Source organism: Carcharhinus amblyrhynchos, chromosome 25 (assembly GCF_965287045.1).
Source record: "Carcharhinus amblyrhynchos chromosome 25, sCarAmb.v2.hapA, whole genome shotgun sequence".
NCBI lineage: Eukaryota > Metazoa > Chordata > Chondrichthyes > Carcharhiniformes > Carcharhinidae > Carcharhinus > Carcharhinus amblyrhynchos.
In genome coordinates, this window is record NC_137348.1 from 18,863,347 (window position 1) to 18,888,753 (window position 25,407).

Here is a 25,407-nt window from a genome sequence, read left to right on the forward strand (position 1 = left end):
AAGGTATGCAACTTTTTTTTAATGACAGATTACATGATGTATTTTAAAACTTGCCTTAGGGGTGCTTGACATGTATGGCAATTAACATTTCATTAATATATTAACTTGCACACATTAAGCATCATTACATTAATAATGTAATAATTATTGAAAGCATGATTGAAGGCTTTGTAGCTACTTTGAAAGACACAATGTGCAGAAACAAATGTCACAAATGACTTATTTTTAAGAATTAGTATGTTCGTTCGTTCCTTCCCGCCACACCCCCCCAACACCCACCCAGAGTAAATTTCAAAATTTACGTTAAATACAAAATGCTGAAAATATCTATTAAATCAGGTGTAACTCTTGAGGTATGTACACCACCACAAATCAGTCCTTCACCAATCAGTCCTTCATATGATGTTGCTGAAATATAATTTATTTTCAGCATTTATTTCAGAATTCTAATTTTTTGAAATTTGAAGCATGCATGTTATTCTTCAGAAGCACAGCTTTTCACTTTGATTGCTGTAGCAAAGTAAAACTAAAAAATGTGTATAACTAAATTATAGTGGGATGTAAAAGGCAGCAATAATGAAAGATAAGCTTTCCTTTAGTACAAGTACATAAGCTCAGAAATACTGGTTGTGTATGAAAATTGACCAACATTTTCTTTCAAATAGTTGAGACTCTTCGTTTCTAGACCCACTTACAAAAGGACTATTATAGCATTTGTCTATTCTTCTTATTGAAAGGAAAAGCAGCTCATTCTGTGTACTGGAGATTAGATATTAATCACAGAAAAACACTTTTTAACTTAAACAGACATTTACTCTGGTTATGATGTCTGATTGATGAAATTTTATACTTAAACCAGGTTCATGACTCAGAGCACTTCAAAAATTTCATGTTTTGAAATGCATTGACTGCTACATGTTAAACGTGGCAACTATTTTGCACTCAGCCAGATCCCACAAGCAGCAGTTATAAATGATTGATTAGCCTGATTTTGGTGAGTGTTGGTTGAGGGAGAGCTCATTCTCATCTTAAAAATGGTGCCAAAGAATCTTTAATCTCTACCTGAATCACTGGAATTGACAAGCATCACCTTATTTTAGGAGCTGGCAACACAGACTTGTAAATTTAAATTTTACACTGAAGATTAGACTGACAATCTTCTAAGACAGAGGGAAGCATGCCACAATTCAAACAGAGCTGTAATTTATTGTTGCAAATAGGACCCAAATGAATAATTTGTGTTTTATAAGCCCCATCCCTTATCTTCCTTTCCTCTTTCTGCCCTTGCTACAGCATGTTACAGGTCAGGCAGTGTCTCTCCAGTACTGAGAGAATTGTAGTCAAAACACTTCAAAGAATTGCACATCCTCATTTTTCAAAAATTTTAATTCCACAACCTTGCCTATTGTTAGAAAATACTTCAAGTTATTGTGAGCAAAAACACCACATTCCCCGTTTGATGGACAAATGGCTTTCCAGCTGCTTTCCTAATTAAAATATTCCATATATTGAATTTAGGAGCTTACATACTTGGAGAACAGGAGAGTACTTTCTGTACCATTTGACCTGATGCTCTAGCTTTAAGAAGAGCAAAAGGGAAAACAAAGAGTCTCATTGTCTACACAAGCACCCTGTCAGATCAGGTAGCTTCTTTGCCGTATCTTGAGCTTCAGCGTGTCAAATACAAGAGGCTGACAGTTGTGAAACAGTGCAGCAGGATAAGATAACCGAAACAAACATCTTGTAGACATTTCATCAGGCACACCAAAATGAATCACTGCCCTGTTGAAATGCTGACAGTTCTGGAAAGTGTCATTTGAAGTGACAGCCCACTGGGAAATGTGATAATTGGTAAACAAGGTCTATCACCTATTCCTGCGACCTTTCGCCCGAGTGGGCACACAGCCAGTGAACGGTGGTCTGTGGACCACTGGCAGGCTTCAGTGGTCACAAACAGTGGCAAGGGACAGTAACATTACCAGCCACTGCAACCTCATTATGGTTTATTAGGTTTTTTTTAGGTGATTCTTTATTCAAACCCCAGGCAAAGATGCAAATGTATAACTGAAAGCCCCTTAGAAATACCCACAGGCTAGTTCTTGGTACAGTGAATGGGCCAGGTCTTTCTCATGTCCTAATTAGACATGTAGGGATTCAGAAGACCAACACAAAAACAGGTCAAGCAGCAACAAATATCTGCACATGTACTGGCCGCAATCAGAGTTAATCACATACTATGTCTGCACCAGTAGATGTACATCAGTTTAATATTTCAGTACAATTAATCTTTGGCAGCTGATTCATGCAATGTTTTCTACTCTATTATTTGATTCAAGCATCAGAACTCACGGGGTCCATGCTGGAAAAGGGAATCGACAGCTAATTCCAACATGAGGCAATAGTCAGGAGCATCATATCATAATTTAATTAAATTGAGGTTCTCATTAGTAATTAGAACCTACATGTTCCTATACTACAGCCATTATTAGATAGTTGAGTGACATAGTTCCTCAAGAACACTCACAGTATCATTTTTCAAATTTACATTCAGTTCTTAGAACGTAAGTGTCTATGGGGATTAACGCCCGCTCGCTACCCAATCGGGTTACATTATTTTAATAGAGCTTCTAAAGCACTAATGCACATTAAAGACATACTCTCTTTTGAAGTTGAGGCTATAGGGAATATTTTTTCTATCTAATGTATTCTAAATAATAGATATGATTTTATAAAATTATAGAGCCCTAGGATATAATATCCCACTACCACACTCCCATGTAGAATTCTTTGCTGTTATTTGAATGAAACATGGTAAAAGTGGAAACTAAAAAAAATTTTGCCACGTATTTTCTTAACATGGCTACATTTATTTATATCAAACCAATATGTTAATCATAAACTATAAAATTATCAGAAAAAAATTACGTTTGGTAGACCATTTAGCTTTTGTTGGAACATTACAAAATCATTATAAAAATAATTGCAGTATCCATCAAACGGCATCCGAAATAAGCAGGAAGTAAAACAGGATAGGGAATTTTCAGCCAGGTTAATTTCAGGGCAAGTCAACACATGTTGGAACTTGCTCTGCTGTTTGACAATAGCTAAAGAGGTACATTGTAATGAGGGATTGAATGTCATTTACCCTATCAGGGATTAAGGTTATGGCAGTTTAAAAGTAAAAGATTAACTAAATTGGTCCTGCAGATTTTAATTGCTAAATTAATCACCATGGTTGATTTCCTAACTTTTCAACAGTAGCACTTTATATTCCTACTTCATCTGACCCCTCTGTATTTCAAATTTTTAAAAATTATTTTACCATTCTGGAGATTAAACTAAGAGATCTTGTTGTGTTGTGCATAGTCCAGGCTTTAAAGTATGGCTTCTGACAGTTAATAAATATTCTTCATGTAAGCTAACTTGCTGAATTAGTAAGTTGCAGTCCCAATGAAAGTACTGAATAAAAAGCAAAGGGAAAAAACTTAAATGTTTCTGAGAGGCTGGTGGACCCTGTAGTTGCATGGTATAGGGTGAAGAAGCTAAACTATTTTGTTCCAATTGCTGTCTGCACAATTTGATTTCCAGAATTGAAATGAATTGTTAAGATTTTGCTGCAATGATCATCCAAACCTTTGAAACTGTCTAAGGGGAAATGAATTGCCAGTTTGGCCTTGTACACTGTTTAACCTTTTATTTAACATTGGGCTAGAAGATAGTAAACACAGCGCTAAAGAAATATCAGTGACCTTGATGCCAAATACCAAGATCTATAAGTCTGCAATGACCAATCCTCTCTGGCGCCAGAGGACTGCTAATGTTCTGTTGTTTAAAGGAGGGACACCCCAGGTAATTATAGGACATTCAGCCTAATCTCTTTGATGTGCAAAAATCTCTGATGCTTTTTGTACTGGATTTGACACTTCACCGCCAACAGGTTTGACGTTAAGGGGCAGGTTAAATCCAGCAGACAACCTGCCTTCTGCCTACCTGCCCTCCCTTGCCCCCACTGCAATTATACCAATGGTAAAAATGGTGTTGGGTGGCCTGTCCATAAAGATCCTTAAAGCCAATAAAGACCCTTAAATGGGCAACTAATTCCCACATAAGGGCCTCAGTCCATCACCGCCGGTAGGAGAAGTTCATACCAGGTGGCCAGCCTGGCAGGTTTCCCCAAGTGAGCTAGTGATAGGCAGAGATGGATGCACTTTAGCTAGCCCTGCAGGCCTATAGGTGGCTCCCAAAAATTGTAACTTCCCTCCCAATAGCCTCTTAAACCTTGGCCCCCACAGTCTTCGTCCAACACAAACGTCTTATTAAACGCCAACCTATTACTGCTTGCTCTTCATCACACAAGTGCAGTACCGCCAATGGCCACTACTCCCGCTGGCATGGCCAATAGATGGAAAGCTGCTGGCCTCCAAATGGCCAAATGCTCTCTGAGGCAGGACTGCCTGGCTTGAGGGGAGGAAATCCCACCTCTGTTAAATGACTGTGGGGCAGCTGTTCTTCCCCTGGGGCTGGGTTTCCCTTCCCCCACTTTTCATGGCAACCGTGACAACACATATAATTCAGCCCTATAAATTATCATTTGGAAAAGAATGATTTAATCGGCATGAATGTGTTGTGTCACTAAGTTCACTGAATATTTTGAGGAGATATCAATGCATGTTGAAGAGGTATAGATGGATTTTGGCAACACTTTGGTCAAGTTCCAACATGGCAAACTGGTCAGAAAATTAAAAACTCATGGAATCCAAAAAGAGGCGGCAAACTGAATCTAAAATTATCTTGATGGCAAGAAACAAAAGGTTATGGTCAAAAGGTTTCTGTGACTAGAAGGCTGTATCCAGGAGAGGCATTCCACAGGACTCAGTAATGGACCCCTTTCTATTTGTGACATATATATGATTTAGACTTGCATTTAGAGATACACTTGCATTAGAAGCTGTCCAGAGAAAGTTCACGAGATTCATTCAAGGTATGGAGGGATTTTCTCATGAGAAGAGGTTAAATCGGTTGGATCTGTACTCACTAGTGTTTAGAAGCATGAGAGGCAGCTTTATTGAGACATATAGGATTCTCAGGAAGCTTGACCGGATAGATGCTAAGAGTCTAAGAGCAGAGACTATAATCTCAGAACAAGGGGATTACCCATTTAAAACAGACATGAGGAGGAATTTCTTCACTCAAAGGGTAGCGAATCTGTGGAATTCTTTACCACAGAAAGCTGTGGATGCTGGGTTGGTAAGGCTGAGATAGACAGGTTTTTAACCAGTAAGGGAATCAAGGGTTAAAGGGATAAGGCGGCAAAGTTGAGGATTGCATCAGATCAGCCATGATCTCATTGAATAGTGGAGCAGACTCAATGGGCCGAATGGCCTAGTTCTGCTCTAAATTTTACGGTCTCAGAGGGCAAGTGTGCAAATGATATGAAAGTTGGCCACCTGGTTGATAGTGAGGAAGCCTTGTCAAAACTTCAAAATGGTATCAATGTGCTGGTCAGTTGGACAGAAAAGTGGCAAATGGAATTCATGTGAAGTAATGTAGTTGAGGAGAACAAACAAGACAAGGATTATACAATAAACAGAGGGATTTTGAGAAATATATAGCATCAGAGAGATCCACGAGTATACATATACAGATCCTTGAAGATTGCAGGACAGCTGTATAAGGTGGTCAAGAAGACGCTTGGGATATTTTGTTTTCTCGATTGAGTGCAATAGGACAGCAGCATGGTTGCGCTACAAGTGTATAAAACCTTAGTTAAATTCAGCTAGAATACAGTGTTCAGCGCTGGTCACTGCATTACATGAACAACAAACTCATACTAAAGAGGCTACAGAAAAGATCCACATGGATGTTGCTAGGATTGGAGAATTTCAGCAATGAGCAAAGATTGATTGGTTGCAGTAACTTTCTTTAGAACTCAAGAGGGGGTGGGAGAGGGGCTTAATTGAGTGTACAACATTATGGAGTGCCTAGATGGACCGGATGGAGTAACCCATGACCAAGAAACATAGATTTAAGTAACATTGTGCAGTAACCTTCTCACTCAGATGGTGGTGGAGATCTTAAACTCACTTCCTGAAAGTGTCATACAGGCAGGAATCCTCATCACATTAAAAAAACACTTGGACGTGCACTTGAGGTGCGGTAACCCACAGGAGTTTTCAACTGGTGTGCCGGTGTAGCAGTGTGCCACGAGAACCAGGCAAGTATGCAGCAGCTTGCTGCGGGAATGCTGTGGTGCTGAGTACAGTACTTGAATGCCAAGATTCAATTGGCATGCACAGTATTGACCAGCCTCCAGCTCCACTGCTGCAGGCTCATCAGGTACGGACGTTAGCTTGCGGACGCAATGCTGAGTGCTTGCATTCTCTATTTTCCCCACACCCCTTGGATTCTGCGATGGCGGGGCTCCATTCCCCACCATCCCAGAACTCGCTTCACAAACTCAAGTTAACTGTGTGGGGTTGATGAAAGGACACAACTCAAGCTGGTTACTGCCTGTCACAACAACTGGATTCGCTGCCATCATCTTGGACTGAAGGCTCCAGATGTGACGATTGAGCTAGGAGAGAAGGGGAGTACTGGGAGATACCAGCTTGAGAATGGGCTTGGGGTTGAAATGTTGGAAGGAGATTCCACTAAATGGATGGTGGAGGGGGAAACAGGGAGATCCACAAAGCCCCTTGTACATATGTAGCCATCATGGCATGGAAGAGGGGAAGGAATCATTGGACCATCAACTTCATGCTACGATGGGCCTTGCAAGAATCTTTCATTTGCAAGAAACCAACTGTACATAGCCCAGAAACGTTGAAGATTGCCATCTGTGTTTCCTGAACAGAGAAGGCCCTGAAACCTAGGCTTATGGCAGGAGTCAGGGGAAATTTGTGGGGATATCATTCACAAGCATGGTACAGGCAGCACCACAATACTGGCAAATACCGTGCAGCAAGCTATGAGGAAGGCGAATGGAATGTTAGCCTTTATCACAAGAGGGTTTGCATACAGGCATAAAGAGGTCCTGCTTCAATTGTAGAAGCTTGGTTAGACCGCACCTGGAGTACCATGTGCAGTTTCTGTCCCCTTACCTCAGAAAGAATATTATTGCCAGAGTAAATGCAATAAAGGCTGACCAGACATGTTCCAGGGAGGCCATGACTGAAGAGAGACTGGGCAAACTGGGTCTGCATTCCAGACTAATAGGACCCCAACCATACTAAAAGTTAGTAAATGTGACGCTTACGAACAATTGATTCAATTGAAAAAAACGGGTGTGCATGTAATTGTTTGTCTCATTGAAGTGAGCCGTGTAACTGAAAAGGTTGGGAACCATTGACCTACAGGGCTACAGACCAAGAGCTGGAAGGTACGATTAGATTGCAAAGTTTTTTTTTTGGCTAACATGGACATCGTAGTCTCCCTCTATGCCATCAATCTGTCTTTATTCCAAGGCAATAGGAATAACACTGGGAGACAAATCTATCCAAAAGGTATTATCAATATGGAAATAAAATTTAAAAGAAATATCCAAACTTGAAGCTATTTGAACAAGGAGCTGAACAAAACTCTAAAGTTGGACTCCTAAGGCTGTCATGGGAACAGCATCTGAACCAAATTCAGAGAGAGAAATAATTAGAAACGTAAATTAAAAATAAATTCAATCCAGAAAACATTTTAAGAATTAAAAAAAAGAGGTTGAATACAATTAGTAATACAAGGAAAAGTCTCACAAATGTTGAGCCTCAGAGTTCTGAAATCCAGCACCAACAGTAAATTCTGTTCTGATGATTCTTCTTCCTGTCTATGCCAAGATGAATCTTCCGGAATTCTTAGATGGCTGCAGGATGCGTCTCTTGGACTAGAAGCTGTTTCCCTCCCACATCTGCTGTGGTAGATTACAAAGCCAAACAGCTAGTCACACAAAGCCTCGACAGTCTGTGATATTTCCCTGATTTGTAGGTCTGTACCTTGATCTCAAAAATGGCTTCCTCTGCTGTTTTTCCCATGGCAATGTGAAACACATTAAACCTTACATCCGGGTAGAACTGCTGATTAATTATTCTTCACCCCAATTCCCTTTAGTCTTAAATGCAAATGGGACAGGTTACAGCAAAACTGTTTACATCCGATGCCCACAATACCTTTCTAGGACTTTAGGAAGACTCAAGGGTCTAATCAGTGTGTGATGATAGTGTAACTTTATGAATTTTTAGAAAAAAAATCATGTTCTCTGCACTTGTAAACTGACCTTTTCAGTTTTTTCTTTCTCATTGCTGCCGGGCTGTCTGCTAGAAATCCTTTTATTGCTACTTGAATAGTTTTAATAGGGTATTGTTTATTTTTACAATGGCCTCATGTACTTTCTGGGATTGTTTTATGACCCTATAACGTTAGGAAGAAGGGTTATACATTATCGTGGTTGTTTTGTTCCTTGTTTGTAATTGATAAAAGTTATTGTTAATTTTCTTTCTATACATGTTAACTATATTCTTAAATAAACTTTGTTTAATAAAATCTCCCTAGGGAGTCATTTGAGCCATACCTGAGGTGCAACATATCACGCTTATCCTAGCCAAATTCAATGCGCAAAATCTATGATCCAGGTGGGCTTCATAAGACATTTTGGAGCTTCTGACCTGAATTATAACTGTAAAACTCAGGAAATGCGGACATTGTTCCCAAGCACAAATGCCTTGGATGTTAGAGTCTCTTCTCACCCTCTTTTCAGTAAAACAATCTTAGCCTTCCTTTGATCACTAACAATCAAAGCATCCAGATTTACTGTCAGGCAGACTGCAGTACTGATCATTTAACCTAAATTTAAAACTATTATTCCAAAATATAATAATCCTATGACGCTCATAATAGTAACACCTTTTCCCAAAAACCAACCCTAACTAATATAAAGGTGCAACAATTGGGCAGCCAACTTATCAATATATGTAGCAACCATTAATTTCATCAAAAATAGGTTATTAGGGACATTAAGCTGCAGGGTTACCTGGACCACTGGAAGGACCTTCCAGAGCTTGGAAAGGGTAACATTAGTTCTGTCAAGGGACTACAGATTTTTTAAAAATTACATAATGGACACACAGCACAAAAAGAACATCTGAAATACCTTTGTAGTGTTCAGCAAACGCTACTACTTCAGATCTTTTGCAATTTATAGTCAGTTGTTCCATTACTTTCCTTGGAAATTTGCACATAATTTGTTGGTAATGGAGTTGTGGTCAAGTCACTGGCATCCAAAATGGTGATCAGTAATTAAGAAAGCATTCCAGCAACTTATGCAACCAAGTCATACTGGAGACTACAAGTGTGGGGATGGAAAGCAAAATAGTGACTCAAGCCAACAAACCTCAGCCAAACACAATAGAGTATACAGAACCTGTTTGGCAAGGAAGTGGAAGCAACATAAAATCTTGATTGTTCTAGACAATATAACAAAAACAATTGAAATTAGAATGGAGTGTGGTGTGGGAAGTTGGTTCATGTTGTGAGATGATGCAATATGATCTTACTGGAGAAGAAACTGAAGTCAAAGATTCCCTTGGGAAGTTTGTTATATTTCATTGCAATATAATGTTAAGAAAAATTAACGAAGAATGGTGTATTGAAGGCTGGAAAACCCTGAGAGTTTAACAACTGGCAGCGCCAGATCACTGCTTTCATTAAGTTGTTTTTTTACCCATTCAACAGCTCTTTTTGCCTCCAGAAACTATTGTGCAATTTTAATATAATACAATATTTTGTGCACTGTTTGATAACTTGAACCTCTATCTGAACATCTGTGTAATATAATGTCTGGGCATGAGTCCATGTTTTCCCACACTAATTACCTATACATCAGCCAAAACTAAATGTCATATTCCTCACAGAGCACTGGCAACTGAACACAGTAATGTGCTTTCAGTCATTTGCCTAAATCAGTGCAATACACTCCTGAAAATGAAGTCTGTAAAGCATTCATTCTAATGCCCCAACAACATGTACAGCATTTTATACAACAGCGTGCTTCAATTCAGTGGGAGTTTGGGGGCAAAATAATTTGAAACAGATTTTCTGCAATAATTATAAAACCTCATTGTTTTACCCGTGCAACAAATGATTACCAGCATATTAAAATTTGTTACTTTTCTTCTCCCAGAAGGAATACTTGCAGATTTTAGATTATTTCCTGGATTCTATAGATAACTTCTTCAGTATGTTGAGCTCAGGTTTCAGTGAAAACTTTCACCACCATAGTGCCTGCATTTCTACTCAATATACAGGTATTTTCCTATTGCTTACTATAAATTGTCAAGCACAGATTCACCAGCTTGGGGTCACAAAGATTATATGCCAGGTAGTTATAAGAAATATTGTTTAAAAGTGAATTCCAACAATTTCTCAGTAACTTCAGTTACGTGATTTTTAAAATGTTTCCCAATTTAAAATAAAACTCCCTTCTAGGGCGTCTGGTTCCATTCAGTATTACCCACGTGTTCTGGGTATCTGGAGTATGTATTATTACTTTTAAATATTAAATTTGTCTCAATTTTCCCTCTTCCAATTGTTCCTGTATCTTCACCCTAGTAGCATTGGAATTATGCTGCAACCTCCAAACGATTGGTGAGTAAAGCTTTGCTCCAGTAATTTGAAACACAATGGCTGCAATATTTGCGCTGGATGTTTTAGCATTATGAGTGTTTTTTGACTCCAAACAGCATTCACGGTGCACTGCACACTTCTGATGTGAGCTGTGCTGTTTTGATGAGAACATTAATGCATGCACTGGGAATGTCCACTGGAAATACACAGAGTAGGCAGATCATGAAGTCAATCAGCATATAACAACGATGTGTTATTTGCACTGCCTTTTGGGATATCAATGCTTCAGTTAAGACCCTCTCTTAACCTTGCACAGACATAAACATTTTCAGCAGCAGGAAAGAACCCCACCAATCTGCACTCTTTACAGGTCCGAAGACAAAAAGGTCTGAAAATTAGTGGTCAAAGGCAAAAAGGAATCACGTAATTATAGTATTTCTTACGATCTGTAGTGAAATGTAAGTGCTTCTAGATCACTTCAAATGGGTGGAATTATCCGATTTCATGTGGGTAGAAGCATTTTCCTTTGTTTACCTTCCCATTATTGTCTGTGGACCAGCGCATTTATATAATATTATCAGTGACCTCAGCATTCAGTGTGGCTTCTGCATGTAATAATACAGGGTGAGGTCCATGCTAACATGACCATACTAGATTATATACATTCAAAGCAAAGGAAAGGACGATGGCAAAGCTTCCCAAACAATTTTCCAACGTGGCCCCACTTTAATTCACCACCAACTTCTCAAGGGCAATTAGGGATGGGCAACAAATGCCACCTTGACATTGAAGCCCATATCTTATGAACAAAGATATATATAAAAAAAACTTGAAAATCAACATGTCTCCAGATCCCTGCAGAAACAAGACATCAATGCAGCAACACAGGGGATGATCCTGAACCTACATTCACCATCCATGTGAATGCTGGTGAGGGCTCATGATCCACAAGTTGCTGTTTTCACCAACAGTAATCAATACTGACCCATTTCAACAAATCAACAGCAAGATCCTGCCCATATTCCCATTCTCCACAATATAACTTCCTTTTTCACCTACACCAGTCATCCATCCAAACAAGGGGCAGAGTATGCTGGTTAGCAGATACAAAGCATAAATGGGTCTTTTCTGTTTGGCAGTCAGTGACTAGTTGGGGTTCCGCAGGGATCTGTGCTTGGATCCTAACGGTTCATAATATATATTAATGATTTGGAAGATGGAACTCAATGTATTATTTCCAAATTTGCAGATGACACAAAGCTGGTTGAGAGGGTGAGCTGTGAGGAAGATACAGAGATGCTTCAGCATGATTTGGCACACTGAGTGTGTGGTCATCTGCAGTATAATGTGGATAAATGTGAGGTTATCCACTTGGTAGCAATAATAGGAAGACAGATTATTACTTGAGTGAGTGTAAATTGAAAGAGGTAGATACTCCATGAGTCCTTGGAGTCTTCATGCATCAGTCACTGAAAGAAAACAAACAGGTAACGTACACAGTGAAGAAGGCAAATAGTTATGCTGGCCTTCATAGCAAGAGGATTTGAAAATAGGGAGAGGGATGTTTCACTCCAATTGTATAGGGTGTTGATGAGGCCATATTTCGAGTATTATGTGCAGTTTTGGTGTTTTTATCTGATGAAGGATGTCCTTGCTATAGAGGGAGTACAACAAAGGTTTACCAGGCTGATTCCTGGGAATGGCAGGTCTGTCATATGAGGAGAGACGAAGTCGGTTAGGGCTAAATTAATTGGAGTTTAGAAGAGTGACAAGGGATTTCATTGAAAATTATAAAATTCTAACAGGGTTAGACAGGGCAGATTCAGAATGACCTGAATGGTGGGTGAGTCCAGAACTAGGGATCATAGTTTGAGGGTAAGGAATAAACCTTTTAGGACTGAGATGAGGAGAAATTTCTTCACCCAGAAGGTGGTGAATGTGTGGAATTTGCCACCACAGAATGTAGTTGAGGCCAAAACATTGTCTGATTACATGAAGAAATTAGATATAGCTCTTAGGGCTGAAGGGATCAAGGGATATGGAGGGGGGGAAAGGGGAGATCAGGATATTGAATTTGATGATCAGTCGTGATCATAATGAATGGCGGAGCAGGCTCAAAGGGCCGAATGGTCTACACCTACTTCAAGTTTCTATTTTTCTATGAAATGTTGATGCCTACAGTTCTTCTAAGGAACACTTTCAATGTAACAATGGCTACTTCAGAGCAAAATTTACACCATGTAACTAAAATAATTTTACTCAATGTTGGGTGCAATGTATGTTTTGATTATTTTGGGTTGCTTGGGAAACGGTCATGGCTAGGGTTTAATGCACCATTCTGGAACTGGAAATTAGTAAGCTATAAGGAAGTTTAACTCTATCACAGACTGTGAAATACACTGGTTACAAGGTGTAACCAATCAAGCAAAGATTTCTCCCAGGCAGCAAATGGAATTATTTTTGAAAGACCAACAAGAACCAAAAGAAGTATATCTGAAGCACTTTGCTGTAATTCGTCAGCCTTCATTCTAGAGGCAGTTTTCCTCCTCAAAGTCAAGACTACTGAACTCTAAATTTGTTATCTTTGATCAAGGTAACAAGCTTTATCCTGGGGGAGGGGAAGCACACAATGGGATGTCTGAAAATCTCACAGATGCTTGTTATTTGATTAACAAGGAATTTTAAAGGAGATATGATAACTATGGATTCTGCACCCAAACTAGGCACAAAGAGGAGTCAAGCTGCACAGAGTTCACTTGCAAATAATCTACATAAAGGTATGACAGCTTTTTAAAGGCATAGTAACCAAGCACATAAGAGCTAATAATTGTGCTTATTTTTTCTAAATAAAACTGTAGAGACTAGTTCAATGTCTAATAATAACATCACTGGGATCTTGGATCACCTTCTCAAAATTATAGAAAATAAACTGAGCTATTCATATTCATATATTCATATGTGATTGGCCTGAACGAGTATACCACTACAGTAACTGACTTCGTTTGTAAGTGTGTAGAAGACTTTGTACCAAAGAAGCAATTTGGCGTGTTTCCCAACTGGAAACCATGGATGAGCAAGGCTATCCATTGCCTGCTGAAGTCTAGGTCTATGGCATTCAAATCAGGCGACCCTAACCTATACAAGAAAGCCAGTTATGAACTATAGAGATCCATCAAAGATGCCAAAAGACAGTACTGGACCAAGCTAGAATCCCAGGCTAGCCACGTGGACTCTCACCAACTATGGTAAGGTCTGCAAGACATAACTGGCTACAAGGTGAAGGTAGGTCAAATCGCCAGCTCCAATGCACCCCTCCCCGACGAGCTCAACACATTCTATGCCCGTTTTGAGCAAGAGGTCAGCGAGAGAACACCCTCCATTTCAGAAGCATCAGACAAACATGTATCTGAGGTCACCACTGCTGACGTCAGAGCAGCCTTCTCAAAAGTAAACCCACGGAAAGCAACTGGCCCAGATGGGGTACCCGGACAAGCACTCAGGTTCTGCGCGGACCAGCAGACAACGATATTTGCAGACATCTTCAACCTCTCTTTACACTAATCTGAGGTCCCTACCTCCTTCAAGAAGATGACCATCAACCCGGTACCAAGGAAAAGCCAGGCAGTGTGCCTTATTGACGATTGTCCGGTGGCTCTGACTCCATCATTATGAAGTGCTTCGAAAGGTTAGCCATGGCACAAATCAATTCCTACCTGCCAAACAGCTTGGATCCACTACAGTTAATCCATCGCCGCAACAGCTCCACAATGAACACCATCTCCCTGGCCCTATACTCAACACTGTAACACCTAGATAACAAAGACACCGATGTCAGAGTCTGATTCATAGACTACAGCTCAGCTTTCAACACCATCATTCCTATGAGACTCATCTCCAACTTCGTGGCCGGGGCCTCGGCTCCTCTCTCTGCAACTGGATCCTAGACTTCCTAACCCACAGATCACAGTCGGTGAGGATAGGCAACAACACCTCCTCCACAATCATCCTCAGCACCAGTGTTCCGCGAGGCTGTGCCTTCAGCCCTTACTGTATTCCTTACACACCTTTGACTATATGGCCAAATTCCCCTTCAACCCGACTCTCAAGTTTGTGATGACACCACCGTAATGGATCAGATCTCAAATAATGACCAGACAAGGTACAGGAAAGTGCTAGAGAATCTGGTGAACTGGTGTGATGACAATAATCTCTCTCTCAATGTCAACAAAATGAAGCAAATAGAGATCAGCTTCAAGAAGTGTAGTGGAGAGTGTGGCCCTGTCTACATCAATGGGATGAAGTAGAAATGGTTGAGAGCTTCAAGTTTTTAGGTGTTCAGATCACCAACAACTTGCCCTGGTCCCTCTGAGTTGATGCGAGAGTTAAGGAAGTCCACCAACATTTCTACTTTTTCAGGAGACTAAGGAAATTTGGCATGTCTATTACAACTCTCACTTCCATAGAAAGCATTCTTTCTGCTTGTATCACAGCTTGGTATAGCTCCTGCTCTGTCCAAAACCACAAAAAAGTACAAAGTCGTAAACGAAGCCCAGTCCATCACTCAAACCAGCCTCCCATCTACTGACCCTGTCTATACTTCCTGCTGCCTCAGAAAAATAGCCAGCATAATCAAGTCCTCTTGGACTCCACTCCAAGAGGACATTCTCTCTTCCATCTTCTTCTGTCAGGAAAAAGATACAAAAGTTTGAGATCACAAACCAAATGACTCAAGAACACCTTCTTCCATACTGCCAGCAGACTTTTGAATGGATCTACCTTGCATTAAGTTTATCTTTCTCTGTACCCCAGCTATGACTGTAACAGTACATTCTGCACTCTCTCCTTTCCTTCTGTGTGTACAGTATGCTTTGTCTGTATAGCGTGCAAGGAACAATACTTTTCACTGTATACTAACACACGTGACAATAATAAATCAAATCAAATTATATTGGGCAGCACGGTGGTTAGCACTGCAGCCTCACAGTTCCAGGGAACCAGGTTCAATTCTGGCCTTGAATGATTGTCTACGTAGAGGTTGTATGTTCTTGCCGTGCCTGTGTGGGTTTCCTCCGGGTGCTCCATTTCCTCCCACACTCCAAAGATGTGCAAGTGAGATTGACTGGCCATGCTAAATTGACCAATAGTGTCGGAAGTGTGGGGATGGGGCCTGGGTGGGATTCTTGTCGGAGCAGACTCGATGAGCTGAGTGACCTCTTGCACTGTACAGATTCCATGATATTCAGATCCTGGGCCTTTATAAGCACAAGAGCAGGGGGAAGCAATCCTAAATCCATCAAAAGAAAAATCCATGCAAACTCCCCAGAATCAATCAAGATCAGAGAAACCCTTACACTGTGAAGGATATCTGAATGATGAATTTCAGTTTTTGAACAGAGCTAAGACAGAACAAATCCTTTGCTGCAAGAAATTGTACCTTAAAATAATGAATCAGAAATTGTGTACCAGTTATTTTGCTCTCATTCCAATATACACAAATGTACCCAGCATCTTCATATATCTGAGATACTTAGCATCATATTTGACTGCGGGGTGAATTTTTGACTATTTATCCGCTCTGTAATCAACATCCACCTCTAACATCTTCACGTTTGCTCCTGCCTCAGTTGATCTGATGGGGAAACCCTCATCTATGCCTTGTTACATCTTAATTTAACTATTTCAATGGACATTTGGTCATTCTCCCATCTTCCATCCACCATAGACTTTAGCCAATCCAAAGCACTGCTGCCTGTAACCTCACTTGCATCAAGTTGCATTCACACAACATTTTTGCTTCCTGACCAACAGGACTCACAGTTATGCAAGTATTCTATTTTTAAATTTTCAAATTCCTCCAAAGCTTCTTGCCTCTGTCTCTGTAAAACCTCCTCTAGCCCTGAAATCTCAAGAGGTATTAGCATTCCTCCAATTCTGGTCTCTTGCACACTGCCAATTTCAATTGTTCCACCAATGGCAGACATGTCTTTAGTTGCTAAGGTTTTAAGTTCTGGAATACCTTCCTTAAACATGTTCATCTTTCTATCCACTTTAAGACACTCCATAAAACCTACCTCATTCACCAAGCTCGTGGCCATCTGTCCCAATAATACCCTGATGGGGCTTGGTGTCAAATTTTGTTTGATAATCGTCCCATGATGTGCTTTGGGGCAATTTACTACAGGCATATATAAATGCAAGCTGTTGTTGTTGCACTCCTCTATAAAGCTTTTGAAATATATCAACCAATGGATTTAGTTTGGTGGATTGGAACAGATCTAAGGACTTGATTGCTGTTTACAACATTACAAAAGCCTTCAATTAAAGTAAATCTAAGCATTTCTTTATTTAAACTTCAATTTTGCTTGATAACGCTCCTGTGTGGCAGCTTAGGACTAAACTGTATTAAAAATCCGATATAAAAATACAAGCTGTTGTTATTCTTATGAAAGCAATTTAGGCATTGACACATACTTCAGGTGCCACACAAGCTATGTTAGTTGGTGGAGGAAGGGGCAAAAGTAATTAGATTCTCAATTTCCACAATAATGGGGGGGCGGGGGTGTGGTGGCGTGTGCTCTAAGAATCCAATTTAGTGTAGGCAGTAGTGGATACCATCAATTTTTTCTTAACCGGCAACAATGTCTCTTTATAGGTAACTCCTTTCTATTCCCAGCCCATTCAGGACAAACTCCATACCAGAATTCCAGCTTCCTTGACCTAGGAAAATCTAGACTGTAGAAGACCACCTAAACCAGATTAGCAAAATTAGCTGAGGGTCAAGAATTCTTCAGGCATTCCCCAAGCTAAAATTCAGCACTCCACTCAGAAAAAGGGAAAGGTTCGGACACAATAGTAGCCCATTTTTAATACTTGTTATGACACAATGAGAAGGGATGAACTGGCTCCCCTCAATTCAATCTCCTTATTTGGTCACACCAAAGGTTTAAGTTTCTTTTTCACATGGAATGTATTTTAAAAATTAAGCTGTGAGCAGTAAGCCAATCTCTTGCCCTTGAAGTGTAAATTTTAAACGTTACAGCCGATTTAGGTTAGCTAGTTTCTTAGATGCAGTCAGACTTAGAAGAAAACACAAGGTCTCAGTTCACTGGCAGGTTTCTGGTAGGGCTGGTTTCTCAAACCAGACAATACTCTTATCAAAATAGAGAGAGGGAGAGAGAGGAGCCCCCTATTTCTTTCATCTGCTGAAAACTTTTTTAACATCACCTGTGTCACTTGTAATTTCTCTCAAGAGGCTTCCTTCAAATACTTTACTTTCTATCTGTATGTATTTCTATGAGGTTTTGACTGTGTTGCTCTGTGGTAGTCACTGTTTCAATATCGAGTACCTTGCATTTGTAATGACTCTTCCTGAGACAGTACAAGTTTCAACGCAAATCTGAATTGTAGGAAATGTCTCTCTCCTCACACTTCTTCAAAGGCGATTTGTTGGTTTCTCACCCTCACCTTGAAACGTGGCCTTGTAGTTTTAAACAATTTGCTCTGTCTCAATTCAAATTGCATATTTCCAGTCAGTTGCAAGTTGAAAATCATATTTTCAAAAATAAAGGGGCATTGCCTCAAAACATTGTTGTCAACAGAACAACTTACACTGGCAGAAAACTGTGCCCAGTTTCCGCACCTCAGAGTAAAGATCAGAAGACGAGAAAAGAATAAGCTGCAATACTTTGAGCTCCAAATGAACTGACAGAAATCATTACCTGACAGGATAATGCTACTTCAGAGTTTTTGCACAGCTTGGCGCGCAGTGATTAACATTGCTGCATCACAACGCCAGGGACCCAGGTTCGATTCTTAGCTTGGGTCATTGTCTGTGTGGAGTTTGCACATTCTTCTCATGTCCGCATGGGTTTCCTCCGGTTGCTCTGATTTCCTTTCACAGTCCAAAGATGTGCGGGTTAGGTAAGTTGCCCCTTACTGTCAAAGGGACTAGCCAGGGCAAATTCATGGGGTTAAGGGATGGGGCCTAGGTGGGATTGTGATCGATGCAGACTTGATGGGCCGAACGGCTTCCTTCTCCACTGTAGGATTCTGTGATTCTAAAACTCCAAACTGTATTAAACCAGTTTTTCACTCTACTAACTACACAATTTTTGATAAAACACATGTTAAAAGGGCAAAACTTTGAAGAATCTGTTTCATTTCTAAAATTTAAATGACCTTTTTGCAACAGTGCAGTGTTGGCATAGCCAACTCCCAATGGAAGTATTGGCATCGAGATTTTTGGCCCTGCCTCAGCGTATTTTCAGGTGGCAAATGTGGCTATCCATTCTGTCACCGGAAGGGGTTGAACATCCCACCCTAGGTCTTCGAGAATTGAGCAAATTTACTTCAGGGGAGATGCCATTGACATTGGGAGTTAGCGGAGTAGCAAATACCTCACTAAATCCAACATAAACGTATTCATGGTACTCAACTAGAAAGATGCAAACTAATCTAACAAGGTGAAACAATGACAATTTACATTTTGAAGCATTCAAAAGCAAGCTAAGCCCACCAGCTGGCTAAAAGGACTATTAAGATATTCCAATTATCATTGCTCTATTAGCTACAGGTTACCATCAGGTAGGGTTCATTGAGGTTGGGAACATAGGAATAAAGAGCAGGATTAGGCCATTTGGCTCCAGGCTTTAGGTACTGATCAGTCTTCAAGCTCCTTCTCTGTAATTAAACATATCTCTACCTCTCTCTTTCTTGATCAGGTCTGGCACATCCTATCAAGGTTGCATTCATCCTAATTACATATATTCATCCTAATTATATATGTTGTCTTTATTGGACACAAGATCTGTGTTCAATAAAGACAATGAATGAACTTGAACTAAAGAATCAAAAATTATTTTTTTTTAAATGAGGGTCATGCAAAATTATTAACTTTGTATATAAACTTTTAAATGCATCCATATGTTAATATGTAGTCACCACTAATTACAACTGAACATCAAATGCCACCAACACTTGCCTGAGTGCAAGGAGTGAAACATTACATGGATTCTTTATGTAATTCACATCAGCAGACATCTAAATGAAGCCCTCCTCAATTCCAGTCAGTGTTTGAATGGTGACACAACAGCATCAGGTTCACACTCAACATCCTGCCAGTAATCAAACCAGGAAAAGCTAATTAGGCAGCAGGTTAATGAATTCAATGACTATGGCTGTATTTTACTACGACATTCTAGATTTTTAAAATATTACCTCTGCATGGCTAGGAAGTCTGAGATGTATAGATTCTCTACATGCTGGAGTACACGGCTGAAATACTACAGAGGGAGGAAGAGATAATAAACTTGTTTTACAGAAACGTGATACTAATAATTTTTTCCAACCAGATTCACTTGTTTAAATTAGGGGATTTCAGAAACAGTACTATAATCCTTTGATCTGTAAGTTTCACACTCCACCCCAATCATTTAAATCACAATTTATACAGACGCTTCTTAAGTGTGATTGTGATTGGTTTGTCTTTGATTCTCTTCAAGTAAACCTGTTCTCGCTTATTCCCACCCAGACAGAATCAAAGACTATTTCCACCAATGCCATAAAATGCCATATTCACAACTTGTAAAACAAATCAATAAATGGGTCCATAGAGTTGATGCTGTCTTGTATCTTTTCCTGAATGAAACTGATGTGAACTGCTTATTTTCTAAAGCACACTATAAGATGACAGAAGCATTATGACTGCTCATATGTTCTGACTAACATTTGCCACAAGCTATATCTGTCAGCATTAAATAAAGCTGCATTATAAATGTAAACAAAACACCCACATCTACAAAATGAGCTGTCCTCCATGGCTGTAGGCATGAACTGAACCAGCTTATTGACTCAGCTTGCTCTTTTTATTTATTCTTGTACAAAGATGTACATTTACTTTAACCCTGGAAGCTTACTTGGCTTAAAGGAAGTCGTTTGCTTCCTGCCACAAATTGAATGGACCAGTGATGACAGACATCTACCTAAATGGCCATTAGATAATCAAACACTCCAGAAACTATTACCTGATTAATCATACCTATCAAAGGTCAACAAAGGTCAACACGCATTTCTGGGTTGGGACTTTTTCTTCCGTCCCTTTCTTTAAATGTAACAGTTGATTGGAACCAGAATGAAATTAATAGGTTGTATATATGAGCCATTTTTCTGTAAATCTTGGATTATAAACTGAGTCACATTTGGGACTCATCTATAAAACTGTACACCCTAATGGATGTTGCATGCAAAATATTCCTGTTTTCCGGAAACAAGAGGAAATCAACAAAACATTCAATCTTCAAGCATTCACATCATAACACATTCTGAAATCAACCTATAATTTATTTCTTCTCATGGTATTCAGCCATTGTTTTTAATTGTAAACACTGTCACTGTCTGTTCACCTGCCTAGTCTTATTATGACAATTCATTCACATGGTGTGTACATCACATCGAAGTAAAACCCTTGAATTTGGTGCCTGCTATCAATGTAATATATATTTATCTACTACATTACGTAAAACATCTGACAGCTAGGGCAAATTGCAAGTTTTTTGGGGATTAGTGTGCATTATTGAGTAGCATAAGCAGGACTTCACATTGCATCCCAAATCATTGCACAAATTGTTTATATACTGACAATACAAGAGCTGATATACCTAATACAAGAAATACACTGCCCCACTAGATTTTCTGAAATCTATACATGAGTGGTTAACAGAATGTAAGCATTATTGTTCAGAATGTCGTGCTGTTGCATTTCAGATATTGCCTACTGTTTGTTACCAGAGCCTTTCTCAAGGAACATCAGTGAATTTGTGTGAATGGAAAGAAGGTGTTTTGAATTTGAGATACTTATTTACTGTATGTTGCACTAATAACAATTGGTCATAGCAAAAGTAATAACTTGTATTTATATTGCGCCATTAATACAATAAAACATCTCAAAAAATGTTTCACAGAGCATTTTCAAACAACATTTGACAATGAACCACTTAGGAAATAATAATGCAAATGACCAAAAGCTTAGGATAAAATGGTAGGTTGTAAGGGGGGAAAGAGGTGGAAATGCAAAGAGATTCAGAGAGGAAATTTCAGAGATTTAGATCTTGGCAGCTGAGACATGATGGTGCAATTGAAGACGGGCAATGTTCAAGAGGCCAGAAAGCAGTACTGATATCTTGGAACGTTGTGTCGATGGAAACAAGGAACAAAGGATTTGAAAACAAGGATGATAATTTTAAAATCAAGGTATTGTTTAACTGGAAGTCAATGTAGGTCAACAAGTACAGGAGTGATGAATGTGACTAGAGGAGAGCTGGTGGATGTGGTCTTTCTTGATTTTCAGAAGGCGTTTGACAAGGTACCTCACAAGAGGTTATTGCAGAAGGTCAGGGGACATGGAGTTGGGGGTAGGGTGTTAGCGTGGATAGAGGATTGGTTGTCAAATAGGAGGCAGAGAGTGGGGGTCAATGGGTGCTATTCGGATTGGCGGATGGTGACTGGTGGAGTGCCCCAGGGGTCAGTGCTGGGGCCTCAGCTATTTACCATTTATATAGATGATCTGGAGGAGGGAACCGAGTGTAGGGTGTCAAAATTTGCTGATGACACCAAGATTGGTGGAACGGCAAATTGTGCGGAGGGTGTGGAGAGTCTACAGAAGGATCTAGATAGGCTGGGCGAATGGGCCAGGAAATGACGAATGGAATTTAATGTTGGCAAGTGCGAGGTGGTCCACTTTGGTAGGAATAATGGTAGGAAGGATTATTACTTACATGGCGAAAAACTGCAGCAGGTGACGGTGCAGAGGGACCTCGGGGTCCTTGTGCATGAGTTGCAAAAACCCAGCTTGCAGGTGCAGCAGGTGGTCAGGAAGGTGAATGGGATGCTGGCCTTCATCGCGAGGGAGATTGAATATAAAAGTAGGGAGGTCTTGCTGCGGCTGTATAGGGCATTGGTGAGGCCGCAGCTGGAGTACTGTGTGCAGTTTTGGGCGCCGTACTTACGCACGGATATTTTGGCCTTGGAGGGAGTGCAGAGGAGGTTTACTAGGCTGATGCCAGAGTTGAGGGGGTTGAGCTATGAGGAGAGGCTGAATAAATTAGGCTTGTACTCGTTAGAGTTTAGAAGAATGAGGGGAGATCTCATTGAGATGTATAAGATGATGAATGGGATGGATAGGATAGAGGTGGAGAGACTCTTCCCGCTCAGAAAGGATAGTAGGACTAGGGGGCACAGCCTCAAGATAAAGGGGGGTGCGGTTTAGAACGGAGTTGAGGAGGAACTTCTTCACTCAAAGGGTGGTGAATCTCTGGAATTCTCTGCCCATTGAAGTGGTGGAGGCTGCCTCGCTAAATATTTTTAAGATGCGGGTTGATGGGTTTTTGATAAGAGAGGGGATTAAGGGTTATGGGGAGAGGGCAGGAATGTGGAACTGAGCCACGACAGATCAGCCATGATCTTATTGAATGGCGGGGCAGGCTCGAAGGGCTAGACGGCCTACTCCTGCTCCTATTTCTTATGTTCTTATGATGCAAGGTGTGACTTAGAACATGGGCAGCAGAGTTTGAAATGACCTCATTTATAAAGAGTAGAACGTAGCTGACGAATTTCAGCAGCAGGCAGATTTGGGCAATGTTACAGAGATGAAAATATCAGTCTTAGCAATGGTGCAGAAATGTGGCTGGAAGTTTTCTTGGGTAAAATATGACACAAAGGTTACGAACAGTCTGGTTCAGCCTGAGTGAGTTACTAGGGCGAGAGATGGAGTCAGCGACTAGGGAATGGAGTAGCAAGAATTGAAGATAACGGCTTCAGTTTCCCAATATTTAAATGCAGGAAATTTCTGCTCATCCAGTATTGGATGTTGGACACAGAGTCTGAAAATTTAGGAACAGTCAAAAGAGTGAAATATTGCTGGGTGTTATCAACATGCATGTGGAAACTAACACTGAATTTTCAAATGTCACCGCGTGGCAGCAAATGGGTGAATGTTAATTCTTGAAGGACACCAAAGCTAATTGCGCAGGAATGGCAAGAGTTGCAGGTCATGCTCCAGCTATGATTGTAAAGATAAGGATAGAAACAAGTAAGTACAGGTCCACCAGCTGGATGGTATTGAAAAATTGTGGGAAAATGATGGTGTGGCCAACCAGGTGGAAGGCTGCTGGTCAAGAAGGATCAGGAGAGATAGTTTACCTTTGTCATTCAATGTCAGTTGTGAATAAGAGCTATTTCAGTAATGTGAGAGTGGTTTAAACCTGTTCAAAGCAATTCAACAATGGAATTCCAGGAAAGATGGGTGCAGATTTATAAGTATCAATAAAGTTAAGAACTTTGGAGAGGAAGACGAAGTAGGCAATGGGGGCAGGACAACTGGTGAAGTAATGACAGAGGAATCAAGGTTTTTTGAGGAAAAGAGTGATGACGGCAGACTTGAAGTAGTGGAACAGCACCTGAGGAGAGAGAACGGTTTAGAATATCAATTAACATGGAAGCTCGGAAGGGGAGTTGGGTCACCAGCAATTTAGTGGAGGATGCAGGATGTAGGTGTCATGGACAAGATTGACTGAGTGTGATAATGAGGGGAAAGATAGGAGAGGAACTTGGGAAATGATGCAAGGTCTTGGATGGGACAAACATTAGGGGATGTTAGGCATGGTGGATGAAAGGAAAGAAGGGGAATGACAGAGGCAGCTGATCAAATACTCTCAATCTCAGTGATAAAGAGGTCCACGGAATTGTCAAAGTTGTTGGTGCTGAGGGTGAAGGGGGTAAAGTATAGCTGTTTAAGGAGATAGCTTGCAGTACAGAAAAGAAGTTAAGCATTATCTAGAAGAATGCTACTCACTTACCTAGTCTCTCATTAGTACGAGACTTGGTCATGGACAAGACAGACCTAAAACCAAGTGGAGGCCATTTAGACGTTTTAATGAGAGAAAAATAAAAAGACTCATGGACCAGTTAGGTTCAAGGCAGCAAATAGATATAAATTTAAAAGTTATGGTCAGGAATATAACTCATTCCTGAATATCCAATACTCCAAATGTAATACTTCCTGGTGATCTGTTAACTAAATAGCCTGAACAAAATTGCTTCAAAACTGAATGGAGTAATTTCTTTTCTGCTCATTTAAAACTTCCAGCCGCTTCACTCATCGCCTCTTCCAATACCCTCTCTTCCAACTCGCCACTTCCCTCTCCCATCCCCGTGTTGTTTGTTTCTCACTGCCCCTCCTTCTTGCTTTGCACAAGGGCTCGGGAGAGAGTCAGTGAGTGGATCAGAATAGGAGGGAGTAAAGACTGCAAATGTGGGAGTAAAAGGGGCAGCAAGCAAATGGTGGGGAGAGGGAAGTGACAAGTTGGGGGGGTGGGGGGCGGTGGTCAGAAGGAAGTAGTGAGTGGTAGATAAGTATAGAGAATCGTAAGTAAGTACTGAAGTAAGAGTACTAATTAGGAAGAGGGTTTTTGGGCTAGTTACGTTCAAGGCATCAGTGAGTGTTTAATATGAAAGTTACGGTCAGAAAAATAACCCACCCTTATTACAGGCTTTCTTATAGGAAAGTGATTTTCATTTAGTTTATTTTTATTCAACAGCCACTTTTAAGAACATATCAGGAGTACAATACAAGGAATAGTTGTATAAAATGCTCAGTGAAAAATCACCACTGTACAAGGCACTAGTGAACACTTCCATGATCCATGTGTACAAGCACAAGACAAATACAGATAACTGCTTGACAGTGCTAAATAATTGAGTGTAGTGACTATACTAATCGTGTTAAGCTTAGTCCTTCGTTACATTTCA

The 25,407-nt window shown here is 40.3% G+C and overlaps 1 protein-coding gene across 6 annotated transcripts in view; it reads right to left on the reverse strand.

Annotated features, from left to right (window-relative positions):
* The window catches only part of pbx3b (pre-B-cell leukemia homeobox 3b), a 264,092-nt gene that overhangs the window by 63,956 nt on the left and 174,729 nt on the right, over nucleotides 1-25,407 (reverse strand). The window contains exon 1 of one of the 6 annotated variants that reach the window (XM_080212205.1): nucleotides 9,134-9,220. The exons of the other annotated variants lie outside the window; for them this stretch is intronic. Within the exon in view, the coding sequence (XP_080068331.1) occupies nucleotides 9,134-9,197 (64 nt within the window). The 5' untranslated portion in view covers nucleotides 9,198-9,220. Of the gene's footprint in view, nucleotides 1-9,133; nucleotides 9,221-25,407 lie in introns of those variants that run through there. 6 annotated transcript variants of the gene reach the window in all.